Source organism: Balaenoptera musculus, chromosome 9 (assembly GCF_009873245.2).
Source record: "Balaenoptera musculus isolate JJ_BM4_2016_0621 chromosome 9, mBalMus1.pri.v3, whole genome shotgun sequence".
Lineage (NCBI taxonomy): Eukaryota > Metazoa > Chordata > Mammalia > Artiodactyla > Balaenopteridae > Balaenoptera > Balaenoptera musculus.
The window spans coordinates 19586904-19612958 of NC_045793.1; the positions used below are offsets into that span (position 1 = coordinate 19586904).

General features: G+C 42.8%; 1 protein-coding gene across 1 annotated transcript in view; it reads right to left on the bottom strand.

Moving 5' to 3' along the window:
• Positions 1-11107: 11107 nt before the first annotated feature.
• EXOC4 (exocyst complex component 4) overlaps positions 11108-26055 on the bottom strand; it is a 797314-nt gene continuing 782366 nt past the window's right edge. Inside the window, exon 18 of the mRNA XM_036863209.1 lies at positions 11108-12592. Coding sequence (XP_036719104.1) covers positions 12355-12592 — 238 coding nt within the window. The 3' untranslated portion in view covers positions 11108-12354. The remainder of the gene's footprint in view (positions 12593-26055) is intronic.

The window sequence follows — 26055 nt, forward strand, 5'->3', positions numbered from 1 at the left end:
TTTTAATGTGTATGACTTCAATGGATTTTAGTATACAGGCATTCGTGGGAGATATTGTGGGTTCAGTTGCAGACCACCGCAACAAAGTGAATATAGCAATAAAGTGAGTCACAAAATTTTTTGGTTTTCCAGTGCATATAAAAATTATGTTTATACTATACTATGGTTATTAAGTATGCAATAGCATTACGTCTAAAAAATGTACATATCTTAATTAAAAAATACTGCTAAAAAATGCTAACCATCATATGAGCCTTCAGCAAGCCGTAGTAGTAACATCAAAGATAATTGATCACAGATCACTATAATAAAATAATAATGAAAAAGTTTGAAATATTTGAGAATTACCAAAATGTGACATAGAGACATGAAGTGAGCAAATGCTGTTGAAAAAAAATGGCACCAATAGACTTGCTTGATGCAGGGGTGCCACAAACCTTCAATTTGTAAAAAATGCTATATCTGCGAAGAGCAATAAAGCGAAGCATCATCTTGCTCCTGGATTATATTAGTCTCCCTCTCATCCACCTTCCAATTCATTATTTATCTTCTTCCCAGGGTAATATTTCTCAAGTCAAAACCTGACCCCACTCTATTGCTTAAAATCCCTTAGTGGTTACCCTGCATTCCTCAATGTAAACACTAAAAACACATTCATATCTCCTACGAGCCCCCAAGTCCTTCTCCAACCGCATGTCCCCCAAGTCCCCGCTAACAGCCATAGCTACTTCTCGTTCCTTCAGTAAGCATGGTGCTGAACTTTTTAAAACCTTCTTAAGCTCCTCTCTTCTCATTCCACAAAGAAAATAATGGGGTTTTATTTTTGTTTGGTGGTTCCTTTTTATTTGGATTTGAGATGCATTTTAGAGAACTTGGCTCCCTTTAAAACAGCCATTCATTAAGAAAGGGTAGGTTTGGGGACAGGATGAAACTTTCTAATCAGTAAGGTAAGAGCTAATCATGCAAATGAGGGACCTTTGTAGCTTTACTAAGTCAGCAGCTGCAGCTATACATTATTAATAAGCTATGGGCTGGTGGCATGGCCCTACATATTAACAGGATAAGTTAGATGGACTTTAATTTGGGCATGATAAGGGTACAAAGCTCTACACCCTTGGACAGGGAGCCGGCTTGCACCAGCAGTAGGGGTTAGGTTTCGGGGGCTCTCTCTACTAGTTCATGGTTCCTGATTGTAGGCGGCTAGAGTGGAGCACTTAGTGGGTCAGAAAAGCACCGTATCACTGGGGTTGAGCCCAGCCTTGTTTTCTGTGGACCTAGTTAGTGTCTTTGTGCTCTGAGGCAGGTTGGAACTAAAGCCTGGGTCCTGCCTTGCAAATTCGAGTTTTAGGTCTCAAGGTCATATGGACCACTCAGAGCAAAGCCACGTCCACAATTAGGAAAATGACAATCAGTAGATGTCCTATTGTGGGGAATTAGAAACTGACACTAACGCAGCATCTGCAGGGCGGGATATTAATGAGGGGCAGGATAGCCCGAGCAGGTGGCTCCCTGAGGAATGCTGTCCCTCAAGGCCAGACCCCGGGGCATCCTTCCAGAACCTGTTCTCCAGAAATGGCTGTGGCAAACTTTTTAAGTTCTGCCGTCTAAATCTGACCAGTATCAGAAGGTTGGTTAATTACCAAGAGAGGGGCTAGAAGTGAGTGGTGAGATGTGTTCAAGACATGAGCTTGGCTGTTAAGACTTCATAGGCTTTACTGCCTTCTCATGAATGAATTTAAAAATAAGTAAACCCAGTACTTGACAGCTGTGGACTTTGGACCCAGTACTTTGGGTCCTCGATCCCCCTTAATTATGGAGAACTATGCCTCCAGATCTGACTAGAAGGTGATTCTGATCCTGCTGTCAAAACGTTGTTGCCTTTGCCTTGAAGTGAACATTCCAATAATGGTGGTGGTCAGAGAGGAGGGACAGAGGGTGGGGACTTTGCTGAACTTACAGAGCATGTTGAAAGACAACTTTTGTCCTCACTTGCTAAATGCTGTCTGTGGCCTGCTTACTTTGTAGCATACCACCTGCTAGCAAAGCCATGGGGAGGAGGTATGCTGCTCCTACTTACTTCTTATGGTTGAAGGCTACTAATGTGTACCAAAGGAAGCTGACAAATAGGAATATCGAATTGGTTTAGATCCATGCCATGGCCTGAATGTTTGTGTTCTCCCAAAATTTATATATTAAAATCCCAATCTCTAAGTGATGGTATTAGAAGGTGCTTAGGTCATGAGGGTGGAGCCCTCATAAATAGGATCAGTGCCCTTATAAAAGAGACCCCACAGAGCTCCCTAGCCCCTTTCACCATGTGAGGACATGGTAAGAAGGTGCCATCCATGAACCAGAAAGTGGGCCCTCGTTAGACACCAAATCTGCTGGTGCCTTGATCCTGGACGTTAGAAGCCTCCAGAACTGTGAAAACTAAATTTCTCTTGCTTATAACCTACCAAGACTCTGGTATTTTAGCAAGTCTCAGCCAGAAGGGACTAAGATAATCAGTCCTCAATCGACGGGTAGAACATGGGGCAAATTACTTAGATACTCTTTCTTGCCTTCTAAACTCTGAGTACGGTTTGGGACAGTGTGTAACCATCTCAGGTGTCTGCTGGGGCATGACCTGCACCACAACTAACTGTATCTAGGAAATAAGGAAAGGTAAATGCAAGAAAATTATAACAGTTAATAAAACTGCAAAACTTAAGGATTTCTATAACCTCTGTGAAAATACTTTAACATTTGCTATATTGTAGATCAGTGAATTGCAGCTCTTTAAGTGCCAAAAGGTCTAGTACCTTGTGCTTTATTAGTCTCTTAAAACTGGCTGAGTTAACAGCATCTCAGTGTTATGTTTTCTCTTTTCAAATTGCAACTTCATACCTCCTTCAAAGCCATTAACATTTACTTCCATTGGGACATCAGAGAAATATAAGGAACTCTGTGCTATTGGAGAAGAGGGTAGAAAAACAGAAAATAGATTTTTCTCCCAGTCCTTTTCATGTTTTGGTGAATGGACCTGTTGTTGTCAGAGGATAAAAACTCAATCCTGGGGACTGGCACTGAATGGCACTGCTATGGAAAGCTTCCAAAGCAAAAAGGGTCTGGTCCATTGAGATGATTAGACCTCAGTGAAAATGTAGAGGTTTTAAGCTTTAATAACTGTTAATTATAACAGATACTAATTTTTCCTCTTTATGTATTGAATATAGAAGCTTTCCTATGAATAGTTAGAAACACTGAACTAAGACCTATGTACATGGCGTACTAATATTACAGGAGTGAAAATAAAGGAAGGAGGCAGAAAAAGCAAAAGACATAAATAAACTGGGGGCTCCAGGGTCACTCCTTGAGCGAAAAACACATCCCTGTTGCCTCCATCTGTAGGACAAACGTGCTGACTAAGCACCTGACATTGGCAAAGCACCACCTCTTCTCCCTTGAGCCTCCAAACTTGGCTCCTGTGCCCATCACTTCACTCAAACAGTCCTCTTTGATGTAATCACTTCACTACATCTTTGATGTAATCCTTCATTAAAACTCCCTTGATCTTCCCGTTCTCCTCATCTTTGTTATGTGCATTATTCAGGATAGGCAAGGTTATGATGCAGTAACAAACACTCCCCAAATTTCAATGGCTTAAAACAAGAAAGATTCATTTCAGGCTTACATCACATGTCCACTGCAGATCAAGTGGAGCTCTTCATCTTCCTCCCTCTGGGACCCAAGCACACTGAGTGGTCACCATCTGGAATGTTGCTAGATGCTGTGGCAGAGGGGACAGTGCTGTGGAGGGTTGCACACAGGTAATTAAATGCTTGGGCTGGGAAGTGACACACCTCTACTCACAATTCATTGGCCACCTAATCTTATGGTTCCAGCCAAACACAAAGGAGCCAGGAACTGCAATCCTACCATATTCCTAGAAGGTGGAGAACAGGAAACATTGAGAATCTAATTAAAAATATCAGACTTTGATTTCATATAATGCAGTAACAAACCATCCCCCCAAATGCTGCATCCATGTAATCCCAAGAGATTCAAAGATCCCACGTATCCACTGACTCCCAGCAAGGTTTAGAACAAATTAAAGAACATCCAAAGTGCTGGGTCTCCTCCCTGACTAGTTTTCCCTCTTGACTAGTTTTCATAACTATACTCTGCTGATCCTTCTTATATTTCTGAGTTTTCTTTTTTGCTTAATTTTCTTTGCTTCCTTCCAAACTGTAGCATTTTTCAAAATGTACCCCTTCACCTCAAGTCCCCCCATCACTACCCTAACTCTACTTTCCTCAAGACTGTAGTCCAGTTCCTACCCCTCCATGAAGTTGTATCTGGCTAACAGTAATCTATAATGTTATTATTTTTTCTGAATTCCTCAAGTACTTAGCCTAAACCACATAATGAGCTTTCAGCACCACGCTGGCTTGCAATATTCCCTAGTTGAGTCCTGTCTGTTGCCCTGTTCCTTCCATGTGACGGTCACGTGTTTGAAGGCACGGCCTTGCCTTCTACTCCTTCACGTGGCAGCCTAATAGGGTGGGGGCACATTTGGGCTCTAAATGCAGGCTCTCTGGAACTGGCAGTCAAAAGACCTGGGTGCTGGTCCTGCCTCAGTCACTAAGCATCTCTACTCTGTTCCTTAGCACTCCTCCCCTGACCCCTCAGAAAACTGAGATGGTTGGGACAAAAGCTCTCCAAAGTTCTATCCAGGTCTTATGAATCCACAACTGGGCGAGTTACTGAGATATCAGTTGACGTCATCTCCTCATCCCCAACTAGAATGAATACTCCCTCCCTCTGCCGCCCTCTGGGAAGGTTATCTGGTGCCTGTTCCTGGAGCCCAGCAGGGCAGAAAAGAAGAGGGAAGGGGGTGGAACTCCCTCAAGCAGGCTATTGTTTTGAAAGGTCTAAGCCTTGGGAAAGGACCTTGGATCTCCCAGTGGCAGAAAGGAGAAGAGATTTTGGCATTTGGAAGAGAGAGGGGAGAACTGTCCAACCTGGGATGTTGAATCCCCCAAAGCTGAGTAGAGAGACGGGGGCCATAGATTCCATGGCGACTCCAACCTGCGCCCAGCTCAGCGGCTCCCAGTGGGCAGGACGTGGGTGGGGCTGACGGTGGGGGGAATCACGTGGGGAGGCTGGTCACCGCAGCCTCAGAACACTGGAGGGGACCTCCACGTTCGGGGCTGCGGCACCTGAGGGCAGCTGGCATCCGGAGCAGCAGTGACGAAGAGATCAGGACACACTGATCACCAAACTGTCTTCATGGAAGCCTCCCCTTGCCCTCCCCAGGAAGAAACCACAAAAAATTACTGAAATTGGACTTCTGCTAAGAATGGCAAGTGAGAGCTCAGAGCCGGATTTGATTTTTAAAAGTGACCCTTTTCTCACCTCGATTTCACAGACCAATTTGTGAACTTAGAGATCCAGGATCCGACATTCCTCAGCATAGGTGGGCAGCGTGACAGACAGCAAAGTCAAAGCCCAGGCAGGCCATTTCCTCCGTTAAGGCCTGGTCCCTAAACGGTACTGGAGCCTTCAGAGTTTAATGAGATGCGCATAATACTTTGGTGGGCAATCAGATGCAAACTCACTAATAGCTATTGATAAAAAGGAAGCAGGCTTGAGAACCAGACACCGAGGGCAGTTGTCCTGTGTGGGAGAGGGGGCCGAAACAGTGGAGTAACAAAATCAGGAATGACTGTTGTGGGGGGTGGGAGGGTGGCTCTTCAGGCTTCCAAATCCTGGGCTCCACCTGGCAAAACCAAGGCCTTTCTAAAAACAGGGCCTGTCAGGGTGGCTGTACTCGTATGCCACATCAACAGGGCAGGTTTTCTAGATACTGAGTCAATAGCACCTCAAAGAAACAGGCAAGATAATATTATTATTAGAATATTATTTATCATATATATGTAATACTTACTATGTGCCAGGTATTGAACACCCTCTTTTACTTTATAGAGCAACAGTGTTGGATAGGAGCTGTTATTATTATTATTATCCCATTTCACAGATGAGGAAACTGAGGCTTGGGGCATTTAATAACTTGTACAATAGCAAACCACTTGTAAAAGGCCGAGGTGACCTTCTGAGCCAAGGTAGAGCAGATTCTAAAATCTGAGCGTTTAGCTCTCACCCTCCTGGTCACTCCATCACTTGGCCGAGGTGTGGGTCCTCTCCCATCTCCAGCTGGCTGGGCCAAATGTTTTTGTTTCCAAGAGTTATGTTGATGTACTGGCCGCAGGGGTGGCCTCAGGCAGTGGGGGGCTGAGGAGAAGCAGGGGAGAGAGACAGGTAGCCCCAAATTCAGTCCAGGAATGTGGCTCCCTCTAGGGGCCACAGGAGAGGACAGAGCAAATGGAGGTGTTAGACTACCAGAAAATGTCATTTGGAACTCAAATACAGCACGTGAAGTACCCTCCCTTTGCTACACGGGATGAGGGGTTTTGGCTTAAGATAGAGAATAGAGGGGTTCCAAACATGGACTCTGGCGTCAGCATCTGTCTGGGGTCAAGTCCTTAATCTGAGCCTCTGTTTCCTTACCTCTGTAAAGTAGGGATGATCATAATACCTACCTCATAGGATTATTGTGAGGATTAAATGGAAGTACGCGTTAAAGCATTCAGCACAGCACCTGACACATATTCAGTCTTCAATAAGTGGTATCTAAAATAACATAATAGCAACCATAAAATAAAAACGGTAACAAAAAACAGGTACTAAGGGTTTCCTGCTCTCTCACAGTAAATAAATCCTTGTGAAAGAAAACTCAGCCTGGTAGGTAATTAAATAAGTTTGGGATGAGGAGATTGCCAATTTTTCTCCTCCTAGAGTATCTATGTGCAAAGTCAGCAGGAATCTGAGGCCATATTTCTAAATGAGATTGAATATAATGGGAACTCCACTCACCCGACAGCACCTGACTTTATTTCTTTTCAGTTGTATGTACATAAATAAACTATATACATGAATAAAATACATGTGCTGCTTTTACAGCTCACTGTGTTCTCTCTCGGGTTCCTAGGGACTCCTGCTCCAGGTGTGTGAATGTTCTGGTGATATTTTTAATTACAAACATGAGTCTGTGGCCCCGGTATGTGAAAGCCAAGTCCTCAAATCAGGCACATTTCCCTTTGAAAGAAATTTCCAGCTCAATTCCTCAAGAGCTTTGCAACCCTTGATAATTAACTCTCTCTCATTACACCCCGGCCCAGTTGGAATAGGCCAAGCTGTTTTCAGATGTGAAGCTGCGGCGGGTTTCCCTCTACACCTCCTCAAAATTCCAGGCAGGTCTTGAGCCTCAGCCAAATTAGGACAACCACCTCCAGCTGTGTACACCTCATTACAATTTCCATCTCAGGAAGAATCTTGGCTGTATTTCACATCTGGTCATCTGCTTATTAATTATGTACTTCTTAGGACAACTGTGCCTAATTAGGACAGAGTCGAGACCTTTGCTGAGCCCGGTCATTCTTTGTTTTCTTGTTCTCGGTATCTCATTACGCTCCCTCCAAATTATGCCCAATTTGTTTTCCATCCCTGCCACAGTAAGACAATTGCTCTCAGGTGTGTGAATTACAGCACACGCTTTGCTTTTCAAAGCTCCTTGTTTTCACATCCTGCTAGAAGGACGGCCACTTCGCTGGTTTTCTCATTGCGTTTGTCTCCAATGGAATGAGTCTAGCTTGTGCTTGTGGGACCCTGGTTACCCTCTGTTGTTTACTGTGAATTTTCTGTGCCCTGGTCCTGGGGAAGCAGCCACAGCTACGTCTCAGAGCAAGAATCCTGAACGCAATGGCATTGGTACATTCATGGAAGCTGTGAAGCGGAAATCCATTTGTTCCATCAACTTCCAGGCTCTTTGCTGGTTAAGGAGGGAAGAGTGAATAATGAGATACAGCCCAGGGCTTCCAGAAAGGCAAAGCTCAGAGAGAGTAGAAGAGGGTTGGGCTGAAGATTTCAGTCCTCAGTCCTACCAGATGCCTTCCTAAATGAAAGGGGAGCCTTGGGATATATGGACTCTGACGAGGGCAAGATCAGAGCGGAAGTACCAGCGCCATGTCACAAGGGACTGTCTCTTTTGCTTGCCATTGCATGAATCCGTATCAGGATTTGTTATTGCTGTAACCGGTAATCGTATCCTTTTGACTGACAATGAATGCCTTAGCGCTAAGACATTCATGGATATGACTTGACAGTAAGAATGACCAGGCTTTGGTTGCCAGTTCAACTTGGCTGTATCTGAGGTTTTCTTCTCAAGCTATTTGAAACATAAATTAATGACTGTCAGGCCGAGAAAACATTCAGGCAAGAACGATGTCCTGGAGAGAGGCTGGGGCTTCTGTGAGTGAGGTCACTCTGCCCAGGGTTCCAGGTGGAGAGTCCCCGCCAGATCCTGCATGACTGGCTGTCTCAAGGGTCTGGGCTGTGGGAGCTTAGGCCTGGTCCTACCACTGAAGTTGAGCTGATTTGCCTACTCAGAAATGAACTTGTCCTTCAGAGCCTGGAAGCAGGGGTCCTCTTCGGCCAAGGGCTGCACGAGGAACATATATCCTTGTTCCTCATCTAATCAGCAGAGATGTAATCACGTGTGAGAGGGAAAAAGTGCTACTTGGGCAATAAGACTAAAAACACGTCATTGTGAAGTTGGAATAAAAACACTGTACAAGGATGAAAGTCCCTGAGAGAAACTGTAACCATAGCACAGGTGTAAATGAGGGTTCATGGGGTGAACGGCACAATATTATCCAGAGTATTGTTTATAAATTAAGAGGTGGGGCTTCCCTGGTGGCGCAATGGTTGAGAATCTGCCTGCCAATGCAGGGGACACGTGTTCGAGCCGTGGTCTGGGAAGATCCCACATGCCGCGGAGCAACTGAGCCCGTGCGCCACAACCACTGAGCCTGCGCCTCTGGAGCCTGTGCTCCCCACAAGAGAGGCCGCGATAGTGAGAGGCCCGCGCACCACGATGAAGAGTGGCCCCCGCTCGCCGCAACTAGAGAAAGCCCTTGCACAGAAACGAAGACCCAACACAAACAAAAATAAATAAATAAATAAATAAATAAAATTAAAAAAAATAAAATAAAAAATAAATTAAGAGGTGTCCTGATAAGTGATAATAAGATAATCAAAAGTAACAGGGCTTCCCTGGTGGCGCAGTGGTTGAGAATCTGCCTGCCAATGCAGGGGACACGGGTTCGAGCCCTGGTCTGGGAGGATCCCGCATGCCGCGGAGCGGCTGGGCCCGTGAGCCACAACTGCTGAGCCTGCGCGTCTGGAGCCTGTGCCCTGCAACGGGAGGGGCCGCGATGGTGAGAGGCCCGCGCACTGCGATGAAGAGCGGTCCCCGCACCGCGATGAACAGTGGCCCCCGCTTGCCGTAACTGGAGAAAGCCCTCGCACGAACCGAAGACCCAACACAGCCAAAAATAAATAAATAAATAAATGAATAAAGTAGCTATAAAATTAAAAAAAAAAAAAAAAAAAAGTAACAAAACACTGCAGAAGAAGAAACCAGTATCAGCAGTTCTGGGAACACGATTTACCAAAATCTATCAAGAGTTGGATCTTATCCTTTGAATGAGTACCTCTTCTTCAGGGAATTTATTCTAAGGGAGGCTGAGTTGGGAGAGACTCCTTTAGTATTTTCCAATCCATTGAAAGGAAGTAGTATTGGCGACGGTTGTGGGACAGCATGCGAAGCACCAGAGAGCAGATGACAGTGACAGTAAGAGAAGGAAGCTCTCTCTGGGGCTGCTCTTGCTTGTGGAGCTGCTTCTCTGATGACCGGGCTGGTCTCACCTCAGGGTCCTCCTTCCTCGTGCTCTTGTCTGTTGTCCCCCTCCAGATCCTTCCTCATGAGCCCTCTCCACGGTGCTGACAGTGGTACAGATGGTATCCCACGTATGTCCATCCCTTTTGTTGCTTTGTAGAAGAGCGAGATAACGGTTTGCTTTGGCTTGGTGCCCTTTCTGGGGAGGCCTATGTTATTGGCATTTTTAGTTGCAAAAGCACATTTACGGAGTGGTTCATGGCTGGAAACGAACTCTTGTGGCTACATATCAGTGTCAGCTGATGCTGGACGCTGACCTTGGCAGACCCTGGCTCTCTCTAGTGATGTCCGGTCATGGCTGTGAACAGCACAAAAGCAGTCTCACAAAACATCCCCAAGGAAGGACCATAACAAGTAGAAATCTTCACTGTGTCCCAAAAGGGCATAGGTCTTGAGGTAGCTGTGCCATCTCCATCTGCCTCCATGTGACCATCCACCGAGTGTGTCACTGGCTATCCTTGACCTGTTGAAGAATAATGACTGAGGCACCATCTTGCATAGAAATTCGGGACAAAGAACCTTAGATCGCTTTTTCTGTGCAGAATTGACATTTTTCAATCTTATCATCATTGTAAGCAAAGCAGGGATTTCACTTTTCTAAATGCTCCCCCGAAGCAGCTCATGCGGCCATTGGTCTGCCGGTTCTCAGTGTTTTTGGCATTCTACTCTGTCCAAACCCATGTCCCTTCCCACATCCAATCAAATGATCCTAAGCACTCATCCCACCCTGGCTCTTCTGGCCTCCCTATCACCACTCCAAGGTGCTCTGTCTAGAGTGGACAGGAAAGGGAAGAAAAGGCACAGGAGCTCTGTGGGCAGGCCACGGCCACTAAGGGGAGGCTTGCAAATCACAGTGATCAGCTCTGATCTCCCCTCGTCTCCCTCTTCCCACCCCCACTTCTCGGGGAGACTACTTCCACCGATGTTGTTCAGGGGCAGTACATTTTTCCATGGTCATCTCCCATATAGATTCAACTTCTTCCCAATTGGGCCTCTGACGCTACACAGATTTACAACATTCCTTCCAGAATCTCCTGGAAGACCATCTTCCAGCTGCCTGCTGAGTTCCCTTCACAGCCGCCCCACTGGCCTGATTTCTAACCCAGCCCCGAGTGCACATCTCTTACGATTTTGGTTAGAGTCTGGTTCCCATTCCGTCTTAGAGGTAGGTAATAAGGGTGTCCTCATTACTGAGGATCTGCTCCCCTGCCCAGCAGCATTTGGTACATGTTAGGCTCTCAGGGAATGTTTGCTGAATAAATACAAGAAAAACAATACACAACATTTAAGCTTCTCAAACCATTTTTTAATTTTCTGCTTTTCCCAACAAGACCTAAGTTGTACAAACAGGTGTAAAATTCTGAACCATCAGGGCATAAGGCCTGACCTCATGTGGTCCAAGTCCTTTCCACTCTCCTTTCCACGTGTTTCCAAGTTGTGTCCCGGTCAGTGCATTGCTTTCTTCTGTGATATATGAGCCATAGGCAGGAAGAGAGCTTGGAGATGTGGGGACAGTGGAGAAGGCGAGTGTGCCAGGAGCAGCGAGCTCCCACACCAGCCGAGAGCACTTCAGAAACAGCCTCAGCTGGTGGGTGCACAGAGGAGGAAGGTCACAGCTGTTCCAGCTTCCCTGCACTCAGCTGGCAGGCCTGGGCTACTTTCTAAGATGAGAAAGACCTAGGGGCTCCCAAGGAGAGTTAAGCATTGAAGAATCATTCACACCCAGACAATGTTTCAAGTGAGATAAAAAAATTCTCTAACCATCATTTTCTCTTGGAGAACAGAGGAGAAAAATCAAGAAGAGGGTTGAATCGCCTTTCCTTCTTTCATTTTCGTCATTAATTTGATGGTGCTTGGTTTTGATACAGCAGAAAAAAAAAGAAGGCATCAAACCAACCTATCACCTGGGTCCAGGCTACTGCATACAAAACTCTCCCAAGGATTGAGATAAAAGGATTTTTTTTCCCAAGCCCTTTAGAGGTCCTGTTTCGGTCAGGGAAATTTGTTGAAAACTGCAGCCAGCTGAGAAGCCATTGGCAACAGAGACAGAAAGCAATGCACATACACTTATTTCATCGAACTGTAAACTGACAAGGTCAAGACAATAAAAATCCTACTGTTTATGTAATAGAACCCTATTAAGTGATTTTAGGGAGGGACTAGAACTTAGGAACAATCTACTTACCAAAGATTGCCGGGCATTAGTCATTCATGCATTCATTTTTTGCAGACTTCAATTCGACACAACCTTCCTCCCCATCCCACCCTAGGCCCTTTGGAATTGACTGCATCAAGGTAGATGTTCAATCCAAACATTCTGTACTGCGAAGTCCCTTTACGGTTTATATGAAAAACCAAAACTAAAGAGAAAAAGAACCCTTACAACTTCTCTCCACTCAAGCATCAGTGTAGAGAAAACTAAGTCAGCTCAGAATATACAAAGTAGCATACCAAAGAAAGGAGTATGACCCAGGAAACAAAATGACCAGTCCCCCGCCCGCCCGTGCTGCACCCCATTACACCGTAGTGATTTTCTTATCCTTGCTGGCTTGCTTGATGGCTGCCTGCTCGCAGATGATCTCCTTGAGCCGCTGCAGCCGCATGTTCTGGGTGGCCTGGTCTCCCACCCCCGTCTGGCTGCGGTGCAGCAACGTCAGGGCGTGGATGTACTCCAGCTCCGTGTACTTCACGCCCTGGTCCACTACCAGGTTCAGGAGTTCATCGGCCGTGTTGTACAGCATCTCGTAGTACTGCCTGAGAAAGCAAGACACAACGTTGCTCACTGGCTCCGTGGTCAGCAATCTATGTGGTTTCAGTGGTAATGAATGTGCTATTTATAAACTACTTAGTTCATCTATTCAGTAAACATTTACTGACCACTAGACATCGTTCTAAGCCCTATGAATGTAATGGAGAACAAGACAGACGTGATCTCCATCCTCCTGGAGCTCACTTCATGAGAAGTCTAAATGAAGACCCAGGGAGACCTCTCACCAAGGTCTCAGTTCACTCAAGACTTTCTCCTAATTTTGCATTTGCCTCAGGAGATCAAAAGAAAGCGAAGTTGGGGTACAGAAGCAAGAGAGAGAAATAGCCACCTGGCAGGCATTGCTAGTAGTTTCTGTCTCATTCAATCCCTCATTCATTGACTCATTCATTGGAAGCTCTGTGAAATATATGGTTTTCTCCATAAAGTGGGATAATAATAGTATCTCTTGAAGTTACAGTACCTCTTAGGTTATTGGAAGAAGTAGTTAATCCATATAAAGTACTTAGAATGGTGCCTGACACAATTCTACCTGCTCCATAAACATTAACTATTATTACTGGAAATATATTTATAATAATGTATTAATAGTAATGTAATAATAGTAATAGTAGTATATAATGATGAGCAAGACACAGCCCCTTTCCTCAGATAGCTCAGAGACAAGTAGGAAAAGGTAATGAAAAGCACAGAAAACTGCTAGCGAAGTTAATTTCCACGTACTGTGTCATGTAACCCTCACTCCACCTAGGGAGCTATTACTCCCTTTTCTCAGATAAGAAAACTGAAGCCCAGGGAAGTTCTAGGACTTGCCCAATGTCACAAAGACATTCGTGGCTGTGACAGGATGAACCCAGGTTTCGGACTCTAAGTCCAACACTCTTCTTCACGGACAAAGACAAGAATGTCCCGAGTGCCTGGAGTGAGGTATCAGTGCTATGAATTTCCAGCAGAGGAAGAAGGAATCACACCATGTTGAAGGGAGGTGAAGGATCAAGGAAGACTTCAAATGGGGTAGGATACTGTCAGGCAGGGTTTCCAGGAAGGGAATTCTAGATTAAAGGAAAAGAGAAGAGATGAGCAAAGACAGGGAAGAGTAATCTGGTTAGGCTGGGGAGTGCAGCTGCATAGCGGAGAGTCGTGGGAAAAGGCAGTGAAGGACAGAGGTAGAGAGTCTAACATCAGGATAGTTAAGTCAGTAAAGCACTTTAGGCCTAGATAAGTCAATAAAGCACCCCCCATCTGGGGCCCCAAGTTCTCTGAGAACAGAGGCACCATTCCAAGTTGTGCTTCCGGAAGGTTAATGTGACAGCAGTATGTAGGATGGTCTGGGAGGGGACCAGGTATAATTCTAGCAAAAAGGAAGGGACCTGAGAGCCATTTGGCTCAAAGCCATTGGCCCAGGTGATGGAGAGAAGAGTAGTGCCTTCTAATGGAAGGGAAGCAGGCGTTAGAGTGAACGTGCAGTGCAGAGAAAACATGAAGCTGGGAGCCAAGGGTGGAGAGGGCTGCCACTTGCCAATCTTAACACCACCATGATGCCACCACAGTCCTCACCGAGTCTACTGGGCTCTGAGGCTACGACTTGCCCAGCTACTACAAATGCTCCAGGAGGTAGAGTTCAGTGCAGGCTCTGAGCCAGTGATGCTATCATAGCTGGTTAGCCAAAGGACAGAGGAGCCTCCCCAGGGACGGTTTACTTCCTCCTCTCCTCCTCACAGAAAAGGTAGCTCTTCCAGGATTGAGGGGACAGAACAAGGCAGTTTGCCCAAGGCAACTTGGCGGGGTGGGTGAAGGGACATTTCAGGATCACTCGCTCAAAAATCTTGTGCTATTGGACTTGGAGCCTTGGGATATTGGATTTCTTCTTCATCAGGAACATCCTGAAAAAAAGAATATCCTATGGGAGAACTAAGCCATCTTTATGGTAAGGAATACATTCTGGGAGCTTGGTAATTTCAAGAATACATTATAAACTGCTGCTACAAATGGGAAAGTGGTAAGAGCGCTGGCATCTTTTCACGTGGCTAGTTCATTTTCCTGCTTTGCTAAGCCGCCTTTTCCAATTAACACTCTTTTTAAATGGGGGAAATAATACTCTTTTATGACTACTGCCTAAATGGTGGCAGGAATAGCAGGTGCTCGTCTTAAATTGGAGCGTTTTTTGAGTTACTCCTGGCAGCAAATAGCTCAACATCCTTGTGTAAAGGCTCTTCTTGGGGCTAGTCTTCTGTAGTGGTTTCAAACAAGTGTTCACTCTAACCTCATGGGACCACATATTTAGGAATCACTGGTCAACGGTAACTTTGAACATAGACAGACGTACTTCTGAAAGAATAAGTGAATGAACTCTAACTTCCAGAGGTCTTGAAGCCCAACATCAGCTACAGTCAAGAATTTTTTTGAAGCTTCATGTTAGCATAAAACTCATGTGAACTATTCCTGCTCCACAATACCTCTGCTGTAATTAAAAAAATACTATTTTAAGCAAAAACTTGATGCTGTAGGAGAGTGCATCACATTTATCCCATGGCTTCACATGTCCCCTGGCACACCTTGGCTTCCTCCCCCACACCAGCCCCAGTTTTCAGAAACGAGGCCCTACATCCTCTAATTCTTCTTACCTTAGATGCACAGTTGAGGGAGAGAGCTGTCCATTTAGGAAACTACCTAAGCAAGTGTTCAAAACACTGTTCAAGAAGAATACATGTTTGAATCTAGAATTGCCACATGGAATGAGAGAGAATTGGGGGCCCATGGTTCTTTCAAAGCTAGAAGGGACTTGATAGCTGCAGTTCCAGAATGGTGATTCTCGAACTACAGAGTTACTGGGAACTTATGAAAAGTACAGATTCCTGAGGCCCCATCCCCAGATACTGTGATTCCCAAAGGTTCGGAACCAGCCAGGACTCTGAGCCAGAGCCTGTTTGATGGGGGAACAGTTACAGACCCATTCCCATCTGCTTGAGCCAAGGATCTAAAAGCATTAGGGAAGAAGACAGAAGCAGTAAGTGGGGTTGTGATGCTTTTCGCCAAGATTAAACCAAAAGAATTGGGTTTCTTTGTATTATGATGTTGATATTTTCATCATTTATTTTAAGAAGTAACACTGAACCCATTAGACCAAATGAAATTGGATTTTTTTTGAAAAATCGGATGAATTGTCTCCAGGGATACTGGCTGGTTTTCTACAGAGACCGCTGTTCCATGCTGGGAGCAGACAACAAAACAAAGATGCCTGGATTTCTAGCCCTGGAGCCTCCAGCGTGATAAGTGATAAAGGGCATGCCACTTAAGTCCTTAATGTTTCAATATCCTCTGTGCAATGAAGACCTTTATAAATCCCAGAATGACACTCTGAAGTGGACTGAGAGACTAAAAGAGTCCTCAAGAGCCTCAGATGAACAGTGCCCCAGAATTGCAAAGCTGAGTTATTAAACAAAATTGACAGGTAACTGATGGTGTATTTTCTATAGTTAGGGGAAAAAATTCCCTGTAACCATGATGATATATTAGATCATAAAGAAACATAGATATTTAAGACAGAATGGAATTCATTCATCTTTCAGAATAGTACCTAGGAGCAAAGACTATACTAAATCAGCATAGCAACAGTTGTACTTGGAGGTGGAGAAAGGGTGCTACAAGGTGCTCTAAGGGGAAAATATTTAGGAAAATGCCTCAAACTACACAATTAGAATGAGCTTCCATGGTAAATACTGACACACTGAAATGAACATGTAACCCAACTGGAATAAATAATTTATCAGGTACCAGGGAAATGAAAGCTTGATCTTTATCATCACAAATTAAAATAGCAGCCATGGCTTCCAGGGCACCACATTTTATATGAGATAGCACTTGACTTAGCTGCCTGGATGGGACCAGTGAACACATATTTGATGTAAACCTTTTTTGGCTCATGACCTGTAGAGCAAGTTTCTTCATAGCCTGTGATATTCAGGGTCCAGTTGCTAGATGTGGACCAAATATCCCATTCCAGAAACCAGAGATCCATGTCCCCCTTAGGGATGGAAAATTCTGTGAGGAAGTGGTTCTTCCCTGTGGTTTCTCTCTCCCTTTGCTGTGGGCCTTTGGGCAGAGTTCCCAAAGTGGAGGGGGTGGGGTGCAGAGATAGAAAAGTGATGTCACATAGACTGGTCTCACAGTCTATAACATGACGACGTTTAAATTTTGTTTGGGTCCAAGCAGATAATTTTCTCATATCTTCCTCATGTTTCCTTTATCCACGGACTCTTCTTCCTTGTGTTTTTTTCTTCTTATTTTACTTTAATGGTATTGCACTGCAACTTTTTCTCCCCAGTGATTCTATCTGAAAACATTCATACCAGTAAGGATATGAAGGGCATTTTGATAAGTTGGGCAGATCTTCTTTTTAAAGCGTAAAAATGAAGTTTATTTTGTTTTTCTGTGATTGGAAAATTAATACACATGTCATATAAGATATACAGACTATACAGAAAGATTAAGCAGAAAAAAAATTACTCATATAATTCCATCATAAAGACATACCACATTTTGGCATTTCCTTCTAGATTTTTTTCCCTACATGTAGTATCCTACCAATTTCTTTCTTATAGTTGAAATATTTAGGTTGACACACTATTGGACACTTTGGTTGTTTCCAATTTTAAAAACTTTCTTTCCAGATTTCTTTTGGACAGATTTCCAAAGCAGAATTAGTCAAAAGATAAGTATATTTTTTTAGGACTTTGGCAATGCCACCAAATTGCTTTCTAAAAAAGTTGTATCAATTTATCTTTGTACCAACAGCATATGACAGCACCTAGCCCCTCATATTCTTTTATTTTTTAAATTAATTAATTAATCAATTTTTGGCTGCGTCGGGTCTTCGTTGCTGAGCGCGGGCTTTCTCTAGTTATGGCGAGCGGGGGCTACTCTTCGTTGTGGTGCGCGGGCTTCTCATTGCAGTGGCTTCTCTTGTTGCAGAGCACGGGCTCTAGGTGCACGGGCTTCACTAGTTGTGGCACGCAGGCTCAGTAGTTGTGGCTCGTGGGCTCTAGAGCGCAGGCTCAGTAGTTGTGGTGCACGGGCTTAGTTGCTCCACGGCATGTGGGATCTTCCCAGACCAGGGATTGAACCCATGTCCCCTGCATTGGCAGGTGGATTCTTAGCCACTGCGCCACCAGGGAAGTCCCCCCTCACATTCTTTTAATTTATATGAGGTTGAACAATTTTTTATCTACGTATCGGTTTTTAACATACATGGGTATGCACACATGTATAAGCAAATTGTCGATATCTTTGTATCTTTTGCATATTAGTGTTTTTCTTACTTCTATTTCAGAGCGCTTCATAAATTTTTACAGGCACGAAGCAAGGAGCGTTCTAGTCTCTCATCCCTGGTTCTCCCTCCCACTTTGCCATACTCAAAGTTATCACTGTATCTCTAAAAGCTACTGGAAACAGATTCAGTTCTCTTCTTTGTCAAGTGAGGGAAGAAAGCCCTAATAAGACCAGTTATTCCCAAGCCAGGCACGCCTCATTCCTATACCCGTAGGAGGCGCATAAAGTCTGCGTGTGGGGATGAAAGGAAGGCACTGACTGGGGGACTGTCCACAGCTCCACCATCTGCCCCCCTCTACTGGATGGTGTTCAGATTCCTAGATCCCCAAATGCAAACTATATTTTCCACAGATATACAGCTATGTCACAGGCTGGGTTTTAGAATTCATCTTGATCGTAGTAATAGTTAACAGTAATGTTGAACTTTTAGATGCATTAACATATTCAACCCTTTGGAGTAGCTTCTGAGATCACCCACATTTTACAGATAAGCAAACTGAGCTATAGAGAGTGTGAGTGATTTGTTTAAGGCTTCAAAATGAAGGACTTTGAACCCTATACTTGCTCCAAAGTCACTGTAATACAGAAATATTTGAACCTGTAAAAAGCGAAAGCACTAATTACAAAGGATACTTGTCTAGCTAATTCATTTTTAGTCAGGATTTAGGAAATATGAATTCAATAAAATTCACATTCAACTCTCTGCCTTCCATTGTAATGGAACAAACTAGTATTGTGGCAATTCAAAATTCATTTATACAATTCATAGTAATATTTGAATAACACTGGATTTGATCTGGGAATTCACCGCTCTAAACCAAATAATGAAGTCATGCTGTATATTCAGCATTCAAGAGTTACAGGAAAGACTTTTGGATTTTTCATTCTGTCACCTCTCTCTACTTCTCCCTTTTTGCCCCTCCAATCTGGTAATGGACAAGGTGCCCTTTCTTTCCAAAAGTTGGCTGCCTTTCTGATTCATTACTTCCTCGAGGAAGGGGGATAATTAAGTCATTTCATTGTGAAGACTTTCTCATCTAGTCCATCCTGAGATAACGATAGTATTAATGTCAATAAGAGAATTAGGCTCTGAAGCTGACTTAAAATGTACGTTTCAAAGGAAGAAAAATTTACGTGAATATAACTTAGCATCGACTGTAGCCCCCCCAAATCCTTTTTAGCCAATAGTTGCAACATTATGAGCAATTTAATAAAAACCCAGAAGTTGATGGGTCACTAAATTGTCAGGTAAAACATTCAACTCCTGTTTTCCCTACTCACTCAATGGTATACATGGTAATAAGCAGGGAGATGGATAGAGAAAAGAAAGGAACTGAATAATCCATAAACTAGACAATCATCCCATGAATAACTGAGACTGTTATAGTAGAAAGACTCAGAGAAGTAAATACTCAAGAGATCAACTAAGCTCAGATTCTGGTTAAGTTTTTCATTCCTCCCTAACTAGCTGTGTGACCTTGGACAATTGCTGTCAGCTTTTCGAATCTCTGCCTCCCACGTGAAAAACAAAGAGGTTACAGCAGATGCTATTTAAGCACTGGCATTAAAACCTTTACAGCATCCTCTGCTTAGTCCTTTAAAATCACGGGCTTCTAGCAGAATTAGCTGATTTTCCCTAAGCTATGGGAAGCAAGATGCAGTAGCGATTGATTCAAAAACATTCTGAACAAGTGTAAACTAAGCTCAGATGTACTTTCCAGACCAGTAATAAATGGATGGTAATTCTGTGTGTCAGAAGAATAAATTAGTTTATTAAAAAATATAACATAATTGCTCTCATTTGTCTTCCCCTTAAAAGAGCTTAGAGTTTATTCCAGACATGATTGAAAATTCTAATTTGAAAGAGTTGAAGTTAAGAGTTGAAGTTATTTCCATTTCAGGAATGAGAAAACTAAGGTAGAGAAAAGCTAAATAATTTTCAGAGCGTCAGTGGCAGAATTAGATTTGTATTCTATACGGGGATAGTTATTAACACTCCTTACAAGAAGTTGTGCAGTTTTTTTGTTCTCACCAGGACAATCTGAAGAGAGGTAAAGAAAGGCAAAGGTAAAGAGGGGTGAAAAGAGGTAAAGAATGGTCTTTAGAAAAAAAACAGTGCATAAATTCCCTCAGCTGGTGGCAGCAGAAACCCATTCAAGAGGTAAAGAGAGCCCGGGAGTCTGCTGCTGTAAGGCTTGCAGAGGCTTCTTTGATGGGTTGTCTACCTACCTTTTCTCTGTATAATGAGGCACACACACCACTGCCTCCATCAATGGCACCCATGCTTAAACGGCGGTTATCTATTGGCCTAGTTCTGATAACCGCCGTGCTTCAGCAGGACTAGGGGCGGGGTGGCAGTGTCTCTCCAGGGGAGACGTTAAAATTTAAAGTCAGCGGCCTTCGTTCCTCTCAGTAACGGACCCTGATATTTTTGATAGCAGTGGCCAGAGCCTTGCTTTATGTCTCTTCAAAAAATACAACCACTCAAAGGAATTCCTCTGAGAACCAGCCCTTTTGTGATGATGACCCTCTCCCCAGCTCAGTTACACTTGCTGATATGGGAAGAAAATGTCTTTTTGTTCCCTTAGCTGGAAATTCTGCTCCCCACCTTTGGAACACATTCTAAATTTATAAATATCTGTGGTTAGAATTTTCTCCTCAACAACTTAAGGATTCACATGTCACTCTCTGCTACATCAGATAATTTTTTAAATTAAGTTTTCTACAACAGGGCTAGAGGAAGAGCTGCATTCTAAATTCAGTACAATTAAAACTGCGTCTCTTTGGTCTGGCACTGCCTTTGGTCAAACCCCATTTGTATGAATAATTATTCAGTCCATTAAGAAGTCTGCTCAACTCCTTCTCCCATTTTGAAGGTTTTAATAAATAGTGATCCAGCACATTTTTGTTTGCACTTGCCAAAGCAATTCTGATGGAGTCATCTTCTGATGTTATCAAATAATGAAATATGAAAGAGTGAATAGAATTATCCTCCTGTTCTGTGATTTTTTATTTAGGTCCTTCATTTTACTTTCATAATTGTGTTTGTCTCGTACTCCTGTAAATGCTCTTTTGATTATCAAAAGGTGAGTCCAGGTTAAGGAGAGTTATGCTGTGCTGAATATCACTTAAAAGAGTCTTTTCCATTAAAAAAATATAATTTATTGAATATCACTTTAGAGTCTTCTCAATTAAAATAATAATTTATCTAATATCATAGGTGGATAAAAGGACATAGTATTATGCACTTTGGTGGCCTCAACACTACAAACTGTTTACCAATTAGCACAAGGCCCTTGTATTGGATATTATCTATATTTCTCAGATTAGCAATCCGGGAAATAACTGCTGAGATATGCTGAATAAAAATAATTCAAAGGCCCTATGGCTTTTCCAGTTTTAAGTAATGAAATGGAATGATCAACTTTTCAATAAATAATGCAAAGGATCTCTTCAAAGGAAAACCCAGTATTATTATTACTAATGCTCAGGAAGCTCTAATAACATTTTAAATGCCAATATAATATACAAAGGTATAGTCCTTGGCTTCAAGAAGCTTTTTTTTTTTTTTTTAATCTATACTTAGAAAAAAAAAAAAAAATCCAATCCAGGCCCAGATCAAAGGTCTCCAAGACACCAGGCAAATGTTTTAATTTAGAGTAAAATAAGTCCTGGCCTTGCTAGGCAGCCTGCCTGCTAATTGCGCTACTCTCTTTCGGTACATGAGAAAGAAGAGTTGAAGGGCCCTAGACAAGGTACAGAAACCAAGGTTTCTGCTTCAAGTGATGGAGAAGTGAAGCGGTAACAGGTGCTGGGTTACTGTATTTATAATATGGAGATTCTTCTCCACCTGTAGTGCTTGGGGAGAAAGGTCAGTGAGGATAGGCATGGACTGCGTGGTCTGATGGGAGAACATGCCCATTAGACTATTAAGCCAATGAGGCCAGGATGATGGATTGATTCTGGTTAAGTGCCAGTTAGTTGTATTCTTTAGCTACTGACTCTGCCCCTAGCCAGCTTACCTCACCAGTGTGTTAAGACAAAAACTCGGTGAAGCTGAATGGACAGTTCACTGCAAGCCATTAATAATCCCTGCTGGGGGCTTAAGATGCAAAGATTGCTATCCAGCCCGCAGTCCGCTGAGTTACTCAAACCCTGACTCCTTACCCTTTGGTCCTAGGCAGAGACCCTACGATGCCGCTCAATTTTGTTACAGGAAATTTCTCTACCTTGTCAAGACAAAAGACTGTATCTTTTAGGACTGAAGGGCCAGAAGGGAAAACGGTTTTGGCAGAGGGACCAAAAAATCAGGGGATTATTAGAAAATATGAGCATATGCCAATCAGTAGGTCCCAAAGGCAAACACTTGAGGGGGTATTTACTAAACCCTTAGGTTATTTATGAAAGGGAGAAAAGCTAAACAAACCAAAGCTACAAAATGGGCCACCTGAGATTCACGGATATGTGACTCAGAACGGATGTCAATTAGAAAAATAATAGACTAAATCAGAAGGAGCTAATGGAAATATGTACCGTAACCAGCAGGGTTTAATTAAAAACCCAAATACTCTGACAAACGTGATAGATAGCTTTGGATAGCAGTATGAATTGGTGGATGTAAAGACCACTGTGGCTGATATATATTTGGATGTCAGTGAACCATTTTATACAGTGCCTCTAAAAAACTATAACTAGCAAAATGAATTTATTCTGAATGGCTACCCCTGATAGGACACAGACTGAAAAACAAACAAAGGGTAACAATGAAGGCAAATCAAATTCAGAAGAGAAAGCATCTACTGAATGCTAAGGACACTGCCTTATGACAGTGATCTCACCTAACACTTTAATTAATGTGCAAGAACTACAAAGAGTGTTGAAAAGGTCAAATGTTACTAAATGGGGAAAGGCTGGGAACAGCAACAAAGTAATAGAAATAATGTAAAGGACACCAGAGAATTTAGAATTATGGGCAGCTAATAACGAAAGGAGATTGATCTTAGAAAAACCCAAATGAATATGTCTGGAAGAAATTCTGATTTCCTATATTCAATAGTTGGCAGAAACTTTAGAACAGGACTGGTAAAAATGGTCCATGAGGGTGTGCAGGGGTAAGGGCCTTGAACCAGGGCATTTTTTAACTTACTATTAAAAAAGTACCCGTTATAGGGCAAGAAGGTGATGATAATCCCTGTCTTTGTTGTACTTCATAGTTCTGTGTTGCTTTATACTATAATCCACTTGAAATAAAATCAGAAAAGAGTATCAAATGGGATTAAAGGGACAGAAGGCTGGAGGAAAACAGAAGATTAGAAGAGATTCAGTCCAATTTTTGCTCAAATGTCAGCTTATCAGTAAGTGAGGTTTTCCCTGACCACCTTAGGTAAAATGATACCTGCCCCATCCTCATCAAGCTTTGTCCTTTTACTTAGCTTCTTTTCTTTTTAGTCTTCATCCCCATCAAAAGATATATATATTTCTAAAATATATTTTTAACATATATGTTGTATATTTTAAAAATATGTGCATACACACACACACACAATTAGAGACACAGCATAATACAGTGGTTAAGATCATGGACTCAGGAGTCAGGGGCCTGGGTTTGAATCTCAATTCCGCCTCTTACTATTTGTCTGTTCTTGGGCAATTTATTAACCTCTCCGTGCCTTATTTTCTTCATCTGAGAAAGGAAAAAGTAAATGAGGTTGTTACAAGGATCAAATAATGAAGAACAGTGGCTGGAACAGAGTAAATGTTATGTAAGTTATTTATTACATAAATTAATGTCTGCCTCCCATCCTAGAATGCAGGCTCTCTGATGGCAGGGTTGGATTCTGTACCATTTGTTGTTACCCCCCGGGCATCAAGGGAGTGGTGAATAAATGAAAAGGAAAGAATGAATGAGAGAGCCAACAGTCAGTAAATTTCATTAAGTGATAGAGCACAAGGTAAAAAAGCAGTCAATGATTCTTTGACCTTGGGAAGGGAGGAACTATGAATAACATAGGTGCTCTGTGTAACAGGCTAATGGGTATTATTCTGATGTAATTCTGAGAGGGTGATGTGGATGTTTGGGATAACTGGCTGCAGGTGAAAAAGGGGAGGGCACAGAGGAAAGACATCTGTTTTTGGCTAGTCATCTGCAATCCTCCCCAACTATTCTTTCATTCGCTGGCAGAATTAGACATGAATCCCGTATCATTTACATAACCTGTTTGACCTCAGAAATTTCTTAGCCTGTCTGAACTTCAATTTCTTCATTTATGCAATAGGGTAAATAATATAACATCACAAGGTAGGTTTGAGGATTAAATCAAACAACATGGTAGAATACCCGCTCTGTAAAAATGGTAAAAAAAAAAAAAAAAAACAAAAGCAAAAACAAACAAAAAAAACCACAGGTAACTTTTATTGTACCGGCCACATACATATTATCTCTTTGGAGCCTACTTTACCATAACTGTGTGAGGCATCCTATCCTCCACACTGAAATGATTTTTTATTAATCTTTTCCTGTCGACTCTTGGCTCAAAAGAGGGGTTTCTTTTCTAGCCTTTTTTCCCCTTTCTCTCTAAGATTGGCCTTATGCTTTTAATCCCAATCCCTCCCATTGCCTTGAGGATCTTGCTGGGGTTTTGTTTTCAACTCCTCTATCTAGTATCTACCCCTTTCACAGGTTCTTTCACGTCTGCCTTCAGATATCCTTGTTTCTCATATTTGGACAAAAACCAAACCAACCAACAAACTCTAAGCCCTTCACGCAATCCTGGGTCCACTCTACGTCTCATCTCGTCTCTATTCTCCCTTTCATTGTCAAATTTCTCAGAAAAATCATTTGTATTCGCTATCCTTCAAAAGCCTCCACTTTGTCTGAAACTATATTCAAAAAGGTCACCGATGACATCCTAGTAGACAAACACAGTGGTCTTTCCCCTTGACAGTTTCCATCCTGGACTCCCCGCTCTCGGAGCCACGTGGTTCAGGCTCTTCCCCCAGCTCCCTGAGGTCCTTCCTTCCCTTTAACGGCTCCTATTCTGTCTGCCTACTGCAGGCCTTCCTCCCAGTCAGGGGCTCGCCCTGCTCTGTGTTCTTCTCTCTCTGCTTCCAAAAGTCTGTGTATGAGATGGTTTCTCTCTGATGATCTGGTCTCTGAATAGACCAAAGCTTCATTTTCACTGATTTGCAGACATTTCTATCAGATGCCCTTATCAGGTGGCCTCCCTAACTTGCAAGTTTTGCTTCACAGCACTGTAGTTTGCAAAACCTCTGGATGTCAGTGTCACTTTTGAGTCTTCGCTCTTTATTTCTTTGCCTGATGATCACCAGGTCTATCAGTGCAACATCTTATATATTCATTTCTTCTTACCAATCTCATTATCATAGATCTTAACTATTTAAGCTCCTACCTGAGTCTCTCACAATCACTAACTCCTCCTAGGTTAATCTTCTCCAGTTCTACCTGCATCAGATCACTATTCTTTGTTAAAACAACAACAACTTGTGTATTCACTAGTGCCAAGAGGATAAAGTCCGAACTCCTAACACTGACATCCAAAGCCTTGGATTTGGTGCCAATTCCACCTTTTTTCCCCACTTTTCTCCTCTATCAACCATCTATTGAAGCCAAACTGAGCTATCAAAGCCCCTTGAACATATTTAGTTCTTTTTGGCTCTGGGTTTGTGTATTCAAAGCCTAACCTTCAAGACTGCTGAAACCCCTATCCTCTATGAAGCTATCCTGAGCAATTTCTTCCTTCCCTGTTACTTACAGATGTGTCACCCATTTAACATGTATCATCCACAGTAGGATCTGTTTATTTAAAATACAAAACAAAACAGAGCAACTAAGATTCTTCTGGAACTAGAGATGCAATTTTTTAAAAAGGTATCAGGGTATTTAGTTACTACCTGTGTGAACTTGCAAAAGTTACCTCTCTGGGCTTCAGTTTCCTCAACCATGAAATGAGGATACTGACAATATCCACCTCATAGGGTTGTCAGGAGGATTAAACTAGTTAATATCTATAAAGTGCACATAATACATAAGCGTTTGTTAAATAAACAAAACAAAAGGGACAAAAAGCATACAGTGCAAAGTCTCTCTCCTACTCCTGTCCCT